Source organism: Dermochelys coriacea, chromosome 7 (assembly GCF_009764565.3).
Source record: "Dermochelys coriacea isolate rDerCor1 chromosome 7, rDerCor1.pri.v4, whole genome shotgun sequence".
In the NCBI taxonomy this organism is placed as follows: Eukaryota; Metazoa; Chordata; order Testudines; family Dermochelyidae; genus Dermochelys; species Dermochelys coriacea.
The window spans coordinates 30,219,927-30,235,008 of record NC_050074.1 but is presented as its reverse complement, the minus strand read 5'-3'; the positions used below and the strand labels follow the sequence as shown (position 1 = coordinate 30,235,008).

Sequence of the window (15,082 nt, the reverse complement as noted above, 5' to 3'; positions counted from 1 at the left end):
CTGCCCCCAACCCCGTGTCCGGATCGCAGGGGGGGTCCCCACCCCGTGTCCGGATCGCAGGGGGCGGGGGGTCCCTGCTCTAGGGCGCTGCCCCCACCCTCTGCCCGGATCGCAGGGGGGGTCCCCACCCCGTGTCCGGATCGCAGGCGGGGGTCCCTGCTCTGGGGCGCTGCCCCCACCCTCTGCCCGGATCGCAGGGGGGGTCCCCACCCCGTGTCCGGATCGCAGGCGGGGGTCCCTGCTCTGGGGCGCTGCCCCCACCCTCTGCCCGGATCGCAGGCGGGGTCCCCACCCCGTGTCCGGATCGCAGGCGGGGGTCCCTGCTCTGGGGCGCTGCCCCCACCCTCTGCCCGGATCGCAGGGGGGTCCCCACCCCGTGTCCGGATCGCAGGCGGGGGTCCCTGCTCTGGGGCGCTGCCCCCACCCTCTGCCCGGATCGCAAGGGGGGGCCCCACCCCGTGTCCGGATCGCAGGCGGGGGCCCCTGCTCTGGGGCGCTGCCCCCCATGCCCGGATTGCGGCGGGGCTCCGGGCACCCCCCTGTGGTGCACAGAGAGGCCCTGTTCCCGGGAGGCGAGCAGCCCGTCTCAGGGGCTGGGCAGTGCCAGGCGCTCACTCACCTCCACTTGTTCTACTTGGAACTTCCCGTTCCCGCCAAAACATGGACATTTTGACGGGGGCGGGGCCAGGCTGCATTCTCCAATCACAACCCCCGCGCCCCCCCCCGCGACCTCACCTACTCCAGTCACATCCCACTGCCCTGCAAGCCGCTTCCCACTGTATCTGCCCTGGGCACCCCGTCCCCAGTCACACATTGCTCCCCCTGTGGCCCAGGCTCCTGCTGGGACTCCGGGAACCTGGGTCTCCGGTGAGCTCAGGCAATTTCCTTCCCCGCTCGGTGCCTCAGTTTCCCCCTCCACTTTTGTCTATCCAGACTGTGAGCTCTTTGAGGCCGGGACTGTCTCTCCCTGTGTCTCTGTGCTGTACCCATGGGGCCCCTGGTTCAGCTGCGGCTTGCTCTGTGCAGCACCCAGCACACTCTTCAAAATGTTGGGCTGGAAGAGACCATGAGAGGTCAGGTAGTCCAACCCCATGCGCTGCAGCGGGCTCCAGGGTGGTCCCTGATAGGTGTTTGTCCAACCAGGTCATAAAAACCTCCAGTGATGGGGATGCCACAACCTCCCTGGGGGACCTGTTCCAGGGCTTAACTAGCCTTGGGGTTAGCAAGCTTTCCCGAATGTCAAACCTCAATCTCCCTTTCTGCAAATTAAGCTGATTACTTGTCCCATCCTAGTGGTCACGGAGCACAATTGATCACCATCCTCTTTATAACAGCCCTTAGCATAGGTAAACCCCATTATCTGGTCCCCCTTCTGTTGTCTTTTCTCAGGACTAAACAGGCCCAATTTTTAAAAACTTGCCTAATGGGCCGGGGGTTTCTAAACCTCTCATTGTTTCTGCGGCTCTCCTCCAGACTCTGTCCAATGTGTTGACATCCTTCAGCACCCAGAACTGGACACAGCTCTCCAGCTGAGACCTCCCCAGTGCCCGGCAGAGTGGGGCAGTTACCGCCCATGTCCTGCATACAATACTTCTGTTACTACATCAGTGATGGGGCAACACCCCCGAAACACACACCCATGTGGCACAACACAGCCTTGTGGAGGCACTGCCCTCTATTGCCCCCATCCCACCTCATCCACCTCTTGTTAGAAGCCACTCTCCAGCTAGAGTGTTTAAACAGGGGTTCCCTTGTGAAGGGTCTCGTTTCTTACAGTATGTCAAATTAGTCCTTAAGCCCTCAGGTCCCAGGCTTGTTTCTGGGCTTCCACAGCCCTCCTTGGGTCTGACTGATCATTCAGGCCAGCTGCAGCCTCAAATAAACTCTCTGCACGGCCCCTTTTAATCCTGTCCTTTCCCGCAGGGCTGGGAGAGGTCACAAGCAAGCAGGTATCTCCTAGGGACATCTCTTTCCAGCTGTCTGTTTCTGCACCCACACACAGCCCCCAGGTTCTCCAGTGACTCTTCTTTTTTATCTCCAGGCCTGCACTGACTTTTTAAAACTATTTGTGTATTTAGGTAGGAAGTTTTAACAAGCTTACAAATCCTTGCCATGTAAATTTCAGAAACCCAACAATCATTACAGCAGTTAGCTTTTCTTAAAAGAGACAGTGTACAGGATTGTAGTCATCAAATCTTTCTGTTTAACAGCGTGTTACCTTATTATAGAGTGCGCTTTGCTACAACACCTGGAATATGTCCCTTCTAGCGATAAATGGAGTGAAATCTCTATACGCACCTATTTAACTGACCAGGCATGTCTATCAAATGTTAATAGTCACAACATTTGGACAAGCATACTGAGGTTTTTTTTGCAGCTGACTTTGTCTGAGTATTGAGTAAAAAGTAAGCAAATATCTATCCGTTCTCTGTCTATTTTGCTGGGTACGTAATTGGTGTGTTAATTTCCCCCTAACCTCAATCTCCCATATTTTTTAGATAAGTTCCTGCAGGACAGGTCCATCAATGGCTGTTAACCAAGATGGTCAGTGGTGCAGCCCCCGTATTCCTGGTGTCCCTAAACCTCCAACTGCCAGAAGCTGGGATGGGGGCTGGATCACTTGATAATTGCCCTGTTCTGGTCATTCTCCCTGAAGCCAGCAGCCACTGTCAGAAGACAGGATAGTGAACTAGAGCAGTGGCTCTCAACCTTTCCAGGCTACTGTACCCCTTTCAAGAATCTGATTTGTCTTGCGTACCACCAAGTTTCGCCTCATTTTAAAACTACTTGCTGACAAAATCAGACAAGTGTCATAGTACACTATGACTGAAAAGCAGCTGACTTTCTCATTTTTAACATATAATTATAAAATTAATCCATTGGAATATAAATATTGTACTTACATTGCAGTGTATAGTATATAGCAGCAGTTCTCAAACTTTACAATCTGAGGCCCCACATTTTGATTTATAATTTTTCATGGACCCCCCAAGCTGCCCCCGCACTCTACCCCTTCCCCCAAGACCCCATTCCCGCCCCACCTCTTCCCACCCCCACTCCACCCCTGCCCTGCCTCTTCCTCGCCTCTTTCTGCCTCCTCCCCCTCTCTCCCAGCACCTCCTACATGCCGCTGAACAGTTTTTCCCCCGATGTGCAGGAGGCACTGGGACGAAGGGGGAGGAGTTGATCAGCATAGCCGGCAGACCCCTTGGAGTACCCTTGCAGACCCCCAGGGGTCAGTGGACCCCAGTTTGAGAAATGCTGGTATATAGAGCAGTATAAACAATTCATTATCTGTATGAAATTTTAGTTTGTTTAGTTTAGCTAGTACTTTTTATGTAGCCTGTTGTAAAACTAGGCAAATAGGTAGATGTGTTGATGTACCCCCTCTACGTACCCTGGTTGAGAACTATTGGGCTAGATGGATCATCGGTCTCACCCAGCGTGGCCATTCTTATGTTCTTAATAATTCCTCTGGAATTGGAAAAGGTTCAGAAAAGGGCAACAAATATTATTAGGGGTATGGAATAGCTTCTGTAGGAGGAGAGATTAATAAGACTGGGACTTTTCAACTTGGAAAAGAGACGGCTCAGGGGAGATATGATTGAGGTCTATAAAATCATGACTGGTGTAGGGAAAGTAGATAAGGAAGTGTTGTTTACTACTGCTCATAACACAAGAACTAGGAGTCACCAAATGAAATGAATAGGCAGCAGGTTTAAAACAAACAAAAGGAAGTATTTCTTCACACAACGCACAGTCAACCTGTGGAACTCCTTGCCAGAGGATGTTATGAAGGCCAAGACCATAACAGGGTTCAAAAAAGAACTAGATAAGTTCATGGAGGATAGGTCTATCAACGGCTATTAGCCAGGACGGACAGGGATGATGTCCCTAGCCTCTGTTTGCCAGAAGTTGGGAATGGGCGACAGGGGATGGATCACTTGATAATTACCTGTTCTGTTTATTCCCTCTGGGGTACCTGGCACTGGCCGCTGTCAGAAGACAGGATACTGGACTAGATGGACCTTTGGTCTGACCCAGTATGGCCACTCTTATGTTCTTATGTTCTCTGTGACTGGGCTAATTTTCTTTTTCCAGTTAGAGGCTACCAATAACCGAGCATTTAGGTGCTGATGAGAGCTTAATTCTTCATTTCTTCTTGTGTGGCCATTTCCACTAGGAGGAGCATTACCAAACAATCACTTGGTAATAAATACGGGCATGGACTGATTTTAACCACACAACCTATCTGCCAGGTGTCTACACTGGGGAGAAGGGCTGAATGAGTCCCAGATGGAGCTGGACCCATTACCTCTTAAAGGGGCCAGTCAGCTGGTGACAACATCCCAGAAAAAGATTTGCCTTTTCCAAAACAGCTTCATGTTGTTGGCTTTTATTTAATTTGTGATCCACTATCATCCCCTGATCCTTTTCTGTCGTACCGTTGCCTAGCCGGTGAGTCCCATGGTGTATCTGTGCCGTTGCTTTTTCTACCTACATGCCATACTTTGAACTTGCCTTTGCTGAATTTCCTCTTGTTGCTTTCAGACCAATTTTCCAACCTCCCAAAATCATTCTAATTCTAATCTTGTCCTTGCACTGCTGAAAGCCCCTCCCAGCAATTTTATCAGCATACTCTCCATGTCACCAGCCAAGTCGTTCATTACAATTTTGAATAGTACTAAACCCAAGACAGACCCCTGAGGGCTCTGACTTGATATGGCCTCGCAGTCTGACTGTAAACCATCAAGAACTACCCTTTGAATATGATCTTTCAACCAGTTGTGCACCTGCCTGATAGGAATCTCATCTAGACTGTATTTCCCTAGTTTGCTTATGGGAATGTCAATGGGGACTAACTCTTTACTAACATTCAGATATAGCAGGTCTACTGTTTTTCCCACATCCACTTGGCCAGTTATACAGCTCCTGCACTCCACCCCAGAGGCAGCTGCATCTGGGTGCTATGCGACGAGTCTCTATAGAAACAGTTCCCACACCCCACCCTAGGGGCAGCCGCATTTGAGCACCAGGTGAGGGATCCCTGTATAATCAGCCCCCCCACCTCATCCCAGGAGCAGCTACATCTCAGTGCCAGATGAGGGAATCCCAATATAAACAGTTCCTGTGCTCCACTCCAGAGGTAGCTGTATCACCACAGCACAGGTTAGCAATCCCCCACCCAATCTGTGTGCAGAGAGTGGGGGCCCTAGCTCACTAACATGCCACTAGGCCACCCTGCCCTTGGTGCTGCTGACATGGGGGCTGATGTACAGCAGAACACATCTAGTTTCACCCTGCAGGGGGCAGTAGCGCTGATAAGATGAGGGAAGGGTGAGGAGGTCTTGGTCACCACCATGCCATGCCCTGTAGCAGAGACCCAGGAAATCCTTGCTCAGGCTCACAGGATATGGGGATACCTGGCACAATAGGGGCCCTGATCTCAGGGTCTGTGCAATGCGCAGCACCATGGGGGCTCTGGGCTCAGTTGGGGTTTGTGCAGCATCTGGCCCAATAGGGCCCTGATCTCAATCAGGGTCTGTCCAGAACCTGCAATGGGATCCCCAATCTTGGTGGGTGTCTGTGTAGCTCCTGGCACAATGGGGCCCCCTGATCTCAAATGCAGCCTCACAATACAATTACTAACCCTCTCCCGAGGAGATAGCTTAAGAAATGCCCCATGTCATTTTTGTTAATTTCAGTTTTATTACAAAGATTTTGGCATTACAAATGCACTCACAGCGACACACACCGAAGAACGACTCCACGTTGTCCATGACCTGGTGCACAATGATCCGTATATATAATATAGAGATATATGTACAGCGATGGACACAATGATCTTTTTTGTTTTAAAAAAAGAAATCCCGTCGTTTTCCTATACAAATATACATGTGTCTTACAATACTCCACATTTCGGCAATGTGCGAATTGGTAAAGAGTTAGAGGATTCAATCCTGATACTTGAGCGTAGACAACTCTACGGTTAGCGACAATGGCGCCTCTCTGGGCGTCACATCTTAACATTTGTTTATTTGTTTTTTTATCAACACCCCAAAAAGAAAGGAAAGGGGGGGAAAACCCCCATGGATCCTGATGTCTTACAGCTTATCCCTGTCATGGCACAGAGACTGCGCCCAACTCAGGATCCCACTCTGGAGAAGTTAGAAAATCATTCTTGTGTTTTTTTTTTAAAAAAATTAAAGATCTATATATATTTATATCTATAAACATTTCTGTTCTACACTGGTATATTTCACCCCGCCCTGCCCACCTTAGGTGGGGGAGAGGGGTTTTTTTGGTGCCAGGAATCATTCCGAGTAGCTCATTCTGGTGACAATGTTAAGCTCCGATCTGGAAGATGCTTGCGGGGGATTATTCCAGACAGGGTGAGTTAACATTAATAGGTGAAATTTCAAAATGAAACAACAATTAAAATGACTCCTGCTGAACAACGATCTCACTCAACGCTGGGAGTCTCAAAGCTGGACGAGGGGCTGGAATGTCAGTCCCTTAGGGTAATGAATTCTTAGGCTCAGATCCTGTCTGACATGGATAACACAGGCTAGAGAATTTCACCCCATTACCCAAGCACTGAGTCCAGTGATTGGTGGTCAGGCTAGAGAGAGTCACCCAATCTGGGTTTACAGCCCACGTGATGGAGAGTCCATCACATCCCCAGGCCATTTGTCAATCACCCTCCCCACTTAAACATTTGCCTTTTATTCATTGTTCAGCTGCCCCTGTGCAAGAGACTGTGATCAAGCCAGTTTTGACAGTCCCAGCCTAGAATCCCAGCAGAAGCCTCACGGTGAAATGGACGTAGCCACGAACACTGAATTTTGCCCAGGCAGCTCTGAGAAAAATCAGAGCTGGACCAGTTGAATCTAGGGATTTTTTTTTTGAGTCAGGAACAGAAGTGCAATTGCCAAAAAATGCCTGAACAGCCATGGGCCCTTACTGCGGTAGGTTAGATACCACCTACGCCCACCATTCTCTAGGGGTTTAGAGGGATGGGGAGGCCAAAGCCAGGCACCCCTGTGCCTTGTTCCAACACTGGGTTGAATGCACGTGGGGGTGCAGGCTTTGGGGAGAGGCGACTGTAGTATTTCTTATTAAATTACATACATATACTCACTACGAGTGAATACAGTTCTATGTGTAAAGCCACGTACAATGGTCCTTTCAAGAGCTCTGGTTGGCAACTCTAGCTTCGACAGCACAATGGTGGTCGTTTTGGGAGGGGTATAAAAATGCTAGTTCTTCACCCAAAGCTCACCCCAGGGACACCCAGCCTGGCGCCCACTCCGGATGTGCCCGGAGTCAAGTCTCAGCTCGAGTATAGGTGGAAGAAGCTCCTCAAAATATGACAATATGCCATACTTGGTGAAGTAAGTCACAGACTTATTTCAGAACGAAGGGTCACTTTCGCTTCCATCTGTAGGGAGACATAAAGCAAAGGGGGTGGGGAGTTAGAGGGAACAGGGCATCCCAGCCAGCTCCCACCACAAAGACAGACCATGCTCTCCCCAACCTCTGTCAGGCCTGACTGAGCTAGGACCAGCCTCCTCATGGATCTCCACTAGAGGGCGACCTGCTCCACAACTTTCCTCCCAGGATAGCTACCTGAGAGAGGTTTCAGAGTAGCAGCCGTGTTAGTCTGTATTCGCAAAAAGAAAAGGAGTACTTGGGAGAGGTTATTCTCCCCTACTTTCACAGAGGGGGAAACTCACACATGCAATGTGATAGGGTCAGGAGTAGAACCCAAAAGTCCTGATCTTATACTCTAACCACTAATCCATGTTCACTCAGTACTGGGAACAGAAACCAAAAGTCCTGGCTCCTCGCTTCCCGGCTCTAACCCACTTAGATCCCACTCCCCTCCCGAGCTGGGATACACAAGGAGTCCCCTCGCTCCCAGCCTCCTGCTCTAACCGCTAGTCCCCTCCGAGCTGGGATAGAACCCAGGAGTCCTGGCTCCCAGCCTCCTGCTCTAACCCACTAGAGTCAGACCCTGACTCTCTCAATCCCTTGTCAGTTCCTCATGTGCTGTCCCCAAGTGGAAGCTGGCCTTGAGATGAATGCCACAGGCTGGTGCTCAGGACACCTGGGTTCAGTTCCCAGCTCCTCCACTGTCTCCCCATGTGACATTGGGCAAGTCACTGACTTTCTGTGCCTCACTTTCTATCTGTAAAATGGGGAGGATAATCCCACCTTTGTCTCCAGCTTGTGATCTCAGTGGGACAGGGACTGCATTTGTGCAGTGCCCAGGCTGACGGAGACCCTGATCTCGGTCAGGGTTGGTGCAGTGCCTGGCGTGACGGGGCCCCCTGATCTCAGTCTAGCTGCCTTTACATAGTGCCCTGGCAGCAGCCTTGGAAATGGTCACACAGCCGAACTGGAGCTGTGGGACCTGTAACTGGGGAGGGACAGGTTACATTTTGGAGGGCAGGAGGCAGCATGCACGTGCCTTAACTGGTGGCAGATATGCTGCAGTGCAGGGTTGGCCCCCTGGAAGAGTGATGTGCCCCATGGTGGGGGCAAATGGGTGGCCAATAGGGGATCCCTACAGTCCATATCCATGCTGCCTGAATTCCTGCACTGACCCAGTCCCTCCCACCGCCCCCAGCTGGCACTGCCTCTGCCCCTTACCTTCATGGAAGCTGTCTTGCAGGTGGCTCTGGAGTTGATACAACTCATCTAACCCATCACAGGGCGACCTTGAGGCACATGTCTCAAAGACTGTTTCATAGGAGGCCAGTTCTTCCAGAAAGCACTGCTCTTCTGGAGACAGGTCCGTGGAGGGCGAGGGAGCCAAGGTTCCACTGCCGCTCTCTTCGGCGTCCAAGCTTAGTGGACTACTGACGTTCCCACCACAGAAGTGGTGGTGGAGGGGGCACCGGACACCGGCACCACTCTTCTCGAACAGAGAGGTGGACAAGTCCTGGAGAAGGTTCTCCACAGTGTCCTCTTCCAGGAGGCTCTCCTCTGGGCAGGAGAGGAAGGAGAAGTCAATGCTCCTCCAGCTCTTGAGGGGCTGGAAGTCCAGGCAGGGGCTGGGCATGCCGGCCGGCAGGGAGGAGCTGCGGCTGACCTGGCCTTGCTTTGCCTGGAGGGAGAGCTCCGTGGAGTGGAAGGAGCTGAAGTCTTCAGCCAAGCAGCTGATGTGCCTGGCCAGCAGGTCAATCTCAGTCTTTTCTTTTTCAGAATATCTGAAGAAGGTCTGTTTGATGGGCGAGGCCTCCGGGGTCAGCACCCCCTCGGGCACCATGGGCACATCAATATAGAGGGGGGCTCTGACCTCCGGCAGCGTCATGACGGTGCAATCCCCATTACCGGGGCTGTCAGGAGTGGGCGGCAACTTCTCATAGAGAGCACTGCAGTTCTCCGGAGGGTATAGGAGCTCGGAGGAAGTGATGGTGGTGGAAGTGGTGGTGGGAGGGGAGGTGGCTGTGTTGGGAGGGTAGGACTCCTGGGTCCCAAACATGAAGCTGCAGCCCTGGTGGGGCGTGTAGGGAGGCGTGCAGACTAAGTCCTTGCCAGAGCCACCTGGGTTGTCCCTCCGGAAGGCCGGCTCGTAAGCAGTGGGGAAGAACACATAGCTGAACTCGGTGTCTTTGCCTGGCTGTCCCAGGGTGGAGCTGGGGGCCTCCTCCATGGAGGAGAGATTGCCCAACTCCATGGCCATTGATGCTCCCTCGTGACTCAGGCTGGCGCCCTCTGCATACTCCAGGCTGGCGAAATCGAAGGAGGGCACCGGGGCAGCACTGGTGGGTGTGCCAGACAGGGGCGTGAAGACCTGGTCGGGGCTGGAGAGCTGCACCGGGGACAGCAGCCCCTCAGAGCAGGTCGGCGCGGCGCTTAGCACGTAGGCCACCTGCGGCTCCTCCGAGGCCAGCTGCTGACGCAGGCACCAGGCTTCTGAGTCACTGGGGACCAAAGGGAAGCAGGGTTAGTGCTGGAGCTGGCAGAAGTGATCCCCCCCCAGCCCAGGGCTCTCAAATACACCCGCCTATTGCACCACGGACACACAGACCAGGCTCTGGACAGGGAGTCAGGACGTCTGGGTTTTATTCTTAGCCCCTGAACTTGGGCAGGTCCCTCCCCCTCTGCGGGCCTCAGTTTCCCCTCACACCATCTGTCTATTTAGACTGTGAGCTCTTTGGGGAAGGGACCATCTCTCGTGCTGGGTCTGTGCAGCGTGCAGCACAATGGGGCCCTGATCTCTGTCAGGAGCTATGCAACGCCCGGTTCAATGGGATCCCCAACCCTGCCTTGGGCTCCTGGATTCTAGCCCAAACCAAATCAGGGCCTGATCCCAGAAGCTGCTGAGTGCCCAGACCTCTCAGTGAGGGGAGCACTGTCTGGCTCGGGGTCCCGTAACCCAGGAAGAGGCTGGTTGCATGCGGTTACCTGATGATGTAGTTCTGGCAGGTGACGGGGATCTCAGTGCTCTCCATGCATGCCAGGGAGTAGATCCAAACCCAGCTGACACCATTCTTGGTCTGGAGTCGGATGACCATTTCCACCTGTGGCTCACCAGCATCGCCCACTGCAGGGGGGAAAAGAGGGCAGGGGGTTAGTATCATGGATCCTCTGGAGCCTAACCCAGCCCTTAGTCGCTCGGGGCGGAGAGGAGGAGATACTCACACAGGCGGCAGTGCTGGGCAGAGGCATGGCTCAGGTCCTCTGGGTGCATCAGGCTGTACCACGACCGGCATAGGAGCTCACTCTTCTCAAAGCCCAGATGAAAGATCACACTGCAGGGGAGCCAAGCAGAAGAGACCATTGAGCACTCACGAGGAGCGGAGAACAACCCACAGAGCAGAACCGAGCTGGGGCCCAGAACACCTGGGTTCTAATTCTGGTACTTGGAAGAGAATGGGGCCTAGTGGGTTAGAGGTGGAGACAGGACTCCTGGTTCTTCTCCCAGCTTTGCCACTCAGCTTGGGCCAGTCATAGAATCATAGAATATCAGGGTTGGAAGGGACCTCAGGAGATCATCTAGTCCAACTGCCTGCTCAAAGCAGGACCAATCTGCAATTTTTGCCCCAGATCCCTAAATGGCCCCCTCAAGGATTGAACTCACAACCCTGGGAATGCTCAAACCACTGACCTATCCCTCCCACAAAGTCCTTCCCACTCTTGCTGCCCTTGTTTCCCCTCCTGATGTTTGAACAGACGGAACAGGGATTGTCTCTCATTCTGCATCTGTGGAGCTCCTGACATGATCAGGGACCCTGGTTCATAGACTCAGCCCAGGGGCCCATCTAGCCTGATACCCCAACTTTTACAGCTGCCCAGAGCAGGGTTCAAGGCACCCTGCAGGGATGTGGTAATCACTCCCTGATTTTCTTCCTAACCCCTTCACGCAACTCCTTATGCCCTAAATCAGGACATGCCAGAAGGACCCTCCTCCCCCTGTGCTGAAGGTTGAGCCCCTCCTCACCTCTCTGAGATGTCCAGGATGGCCAGGTCCTTGGTGTGCCGGCTCTCAAAGGAGGTCAGGAAGAGTGAATTGTGGCTGAGCCGTGGTTTGGGCTCTAGCGGGGTGCAGAAGGCCATGAAGACAGGGTTGGTGGACCAGTAGGAGCCGGGTGGTGGCTGATGGAAGCAGCCCCGGACTAGGACCAGTTTATTCCCTGCACTCTGGCGCCGCACAGTCTTGGAGGTGTTGAAATGGCACCGGAACAAGCGGTCTGGAAATCAGCAAGGGCAGAAGATGGTGAGTGTGTGGGGCAAACATAGGGAGTCTTGGCATGCGGGGAGGGAGCTCACAGAAGAACTTAATACACTGGGAAGTGTCAACTCCAGGAATATTAGATTAGTACAGGAGTGAATCTATCCTCCCATGCCCATCTCTAGCTATCCACCCAGCTTTATATAAGCCCGTCTGCCCACCCATCTCCCCCTCTCATATTTCCATAGTATCTGAGCTCTCTCTCATTTCTATGTTCATTTGCATACTCTGTATAGATGTCTCTACCCTCTGTCCCTCCTTGGCCAGCTGCTCAAATCCTCTGCTCTGCTCTTTCTCAGTTTTCATGCTCTTCCCAAGTGGCATCGCGTGCAGAATGATTTCAACGCAAGCCCCAATCACACAAGAACCCACCTGTATCAGTTGGGGAGGGCAGCGCCAGCTGATTCCTCATCACAAAGTGGTCGGTGGGGTCAATGATGTCATAAATACTGTCTCCTTGGGCTACCAGGTCCACCTGGGGGGTGAGGTAATAGCAAGATGTTAGCTCACACTGTCATGCAACACAAGGAACAGGCTGCTCGGAGTTGAAGCCCAAGGGTTGGCAACACACATCATTGTGCCAGGATTTCTATATGGTCATATAACACAGATCGGCATTTTCCAGGTAGCTGTGTTTTTATGCTTCACAAGCTATCAGTGTCTGTATTAGAAACACTGCTTAACAACAGGCACAGGGGAAATACACAGTGAGATCCTCACTGGTTAACTCTAGAAATAGCCATCCCTCTATCTATCTAATCTAATCTAATCTAATCTAATCTAATCTAATCTAATCTAATCTAATCTAATCTAATCTAATCTAATCTATCTCCATATGCATCCTTCTCTCTCTCTGTCTCTCTCTAGCTATCCATCCATCCCCATACACATACCCCCTCTCCCCCAGCTCTTTAGTATGTACAAGAGCGGGAGAGTCGGTGTGTGGATAGCCCGGCCACCGGCTCGCCGCCTGAGCCCTTACCATCGAATGTCCCAGGTGCTCTGCTACGTTCTCCGAGAGGTAGATCAGCTTCCCTTCGCCGGTGAACGCCAGGAGGAAGCCTGGGAGCGTCTGCACGAACTCTTCCAGGTCCTGGGATGACAGCAGGCTCTCCAGCCCGCCCAGGGCACCTGTTGTGGAAGAGGAGGGGGAGTCAGGATACAAAGCCCTTTCCATGCATTGCAGCCCGGCCGTACCATGGACAGAGACCCGCGGCAGCCACTGACTCAGGAGCCTGCCGCTTCAGAGCCATGGACAGCGACTCCACCGCCACCTGGGCAGCACCGTGGACAGCGACCGGGACTCAGTGCCCCATGGCCATGTAGCTTCAGCACCAAGGACAGTACCACGAGCCTTTTACCCCTACTCCCGCCTCCTGGGCTGGAGGCGCCCCATAGGCCGGACACCCACCAGGCACTGGTGTCTAACAGGTGTCCTTCCGGGCACACTGGCTCCTCACTTCTCCCTGCCCAGTGCCAGCCAGGCAACGCGTCTCTCTCTCTCTCTCTCTCTCTCTCTCTCTCCTGGTGCTGGTTACCTTTGGCGAAGAAGATGGACTTGCGGGTATAGATACAGGCCAGCGACATGATGTGCAGGTAGGAGAGCCGGACTTTGTCCCCTTCCGGGATGGGCAGCAGCTCCTTGAGATTGCGGATCTCGGCGTTGATCTGGTCCCGCCGCGCCTTGGAGGCGCCCTTGGTGGAGCGGTACATCTGGGCTTCTCCACGCTCGGCGCTTGGCGGCGGTCGGTCTGTCCGTCTGGCAGGCTGTGTGGCTCCCAGATTCCTGCCGGCAGATCTGGTTGAGAGCCTCAGCCTGCATCCCGGCTTTTATAGGCTGCCGGGAGTGTGGGCACTGGCATGGTAAGGAAAGTGGGGCGGGAAGATTTGCTCAGATCAATGGAGGGACATGGCTGGGAAGCTGCTCCCCCCTCCCCTCTACCTCCTCCTTCTATGTGCTGGGGGAGCCACACGTCACCCTCTCCTCAGTGACGTGATCAAGTGAGGGAGGGGGAGTGGAGGAGGCAGGCACAGAAACACACTGCACCGAATTAGGAGAAAAGCAGCTAGAGGAGAGACTTGACTGTTGGAATCACATCTAGCTCCAGGCTGAATCTGCCCCTGCTCCTTCCCAGAGTCAAACATTAACTCTTACACTGACTTCTTGGTGAAGTATTCTGTAGGGGAATCTAATTTAATCCTATCTATCCATCCATCCACCCCTTCCATCTATCTACCCCTCTACATCCATCCATCTATCTACCCCTCTATCCATCCACCCCTTCCACTTATCTATCCCAGTATCCCTCCATCCCTCTTCCATCTATCTACCCCTCTATAAATCCACCCCTTCCCATCTATCTACCTCTCTATTCATCCATCCATCCATCCATCCATGCATCCATCCATCTAGCTACTCCTCTATCCATCCACCCCTTCCACCTATCTACCCCTCTATCCTTCCATCCCTCTTCCATCTAGCTACCCATCTATCCTTCCATCCCTATTCCATCTACTACTCCTCTATGAATCCATCCATCCATCCACCCCTTCACCTATCTATCCATCTATCCCTCCATCCCTCTTCCATCTATCTACCCCTCTATATACCCACTCCCCTTCCATCTAGCTACATAAGAATGGCCATATTGGGTCAGACCAAAAGTCCATCTATCCCAGTATCCTGTCTTCTGACAGTGGCCAATGCCAGGTTCCCCAGAGAGAATTAACAGAACAGATAATCACTAAGTCATCCATTCCCTGCTGCCCATTCCCAGCTTCTGGCAACAGAGGCTAGGGACACCATCCCTGCCTATCCTGGCTAATAGCTGTTGATGGACCTATCCTCCATGAACTTATCTAGTTCTTTTTTGAATCCTGTTATAGTCTTGGCCTTCACAACATCCTCTGGCAAGGATTTTCACAGGTTGACTGTGTGTTGTGTGAAAAAATACTTCCTTTTGTTTGTTTTAAACCTGCTGCCTATTCATTTCATTTGGTGACCCCTGGTTTTTGTGTTATGAGAAGGAGTAAATAACATTTCCTTATTTACGTTCTCCACACCAGTCATGATTTTATAGATCTCTATCATATCCCCCTTAGTCTTCGCTTCTCCAAGCTGACAAGTCCCGATCTTATTACTCTCTCCTCATATGGAAGCCATTCCATACCCCTAGTCATTTTTGTTGCCCTTTTCTGAAACTTTTCCAATTCCAATATATCTTTTTTGAGATGGAGCGACCACATCTGCAAGCAATATTCAAGATGTGGACATACCATGGATTTATAGAGAGACAATATGATATTTTCTGTCTTGTTATCTACCCCTTTCTTAAGGAT

At 52.4% G+C, this 15,082-nt stretch overlaps 1 protein-coding gene across 1 annotated transcript; it reads right to left on the bottom strand.

The window, feature by feature from the left end:
- Window positions 1-5,697: 5,697 nt before the first annotated feature.
- NPAS4 (neuronal PAS domain protein 4) lies at window positions 5,698-13,528 on the bottom strand. The gene is made up of 8 exons (XM_038410666.2): window positions 13,282-13,528; window positions 12,726-12,874; window positions 12,116-12,218; window positions 11,453-11,702; window positions 10,654-10,763; window positions 10,417-10,555; window positions 8,656-9,932; window positions 5,698-7,441 (listed from the first exon to the last, which is right to left on the bottom strand). The coding sequence occupies exons 1-8, from the start codon at window positions 13,454-13,456 to the stop codon at window positions 7,413-7,415; spliced, it is 2,232 nt and encodes a 743-aa protein (XP_038266594.1). The 5' UTR covers window positions 13,457-13,528; the 3' UTR covers window positions 5,698-7,412.
- Between the last annotated feature and the right edge of the window lie 1,554 nt (window positions 13,529-15,082).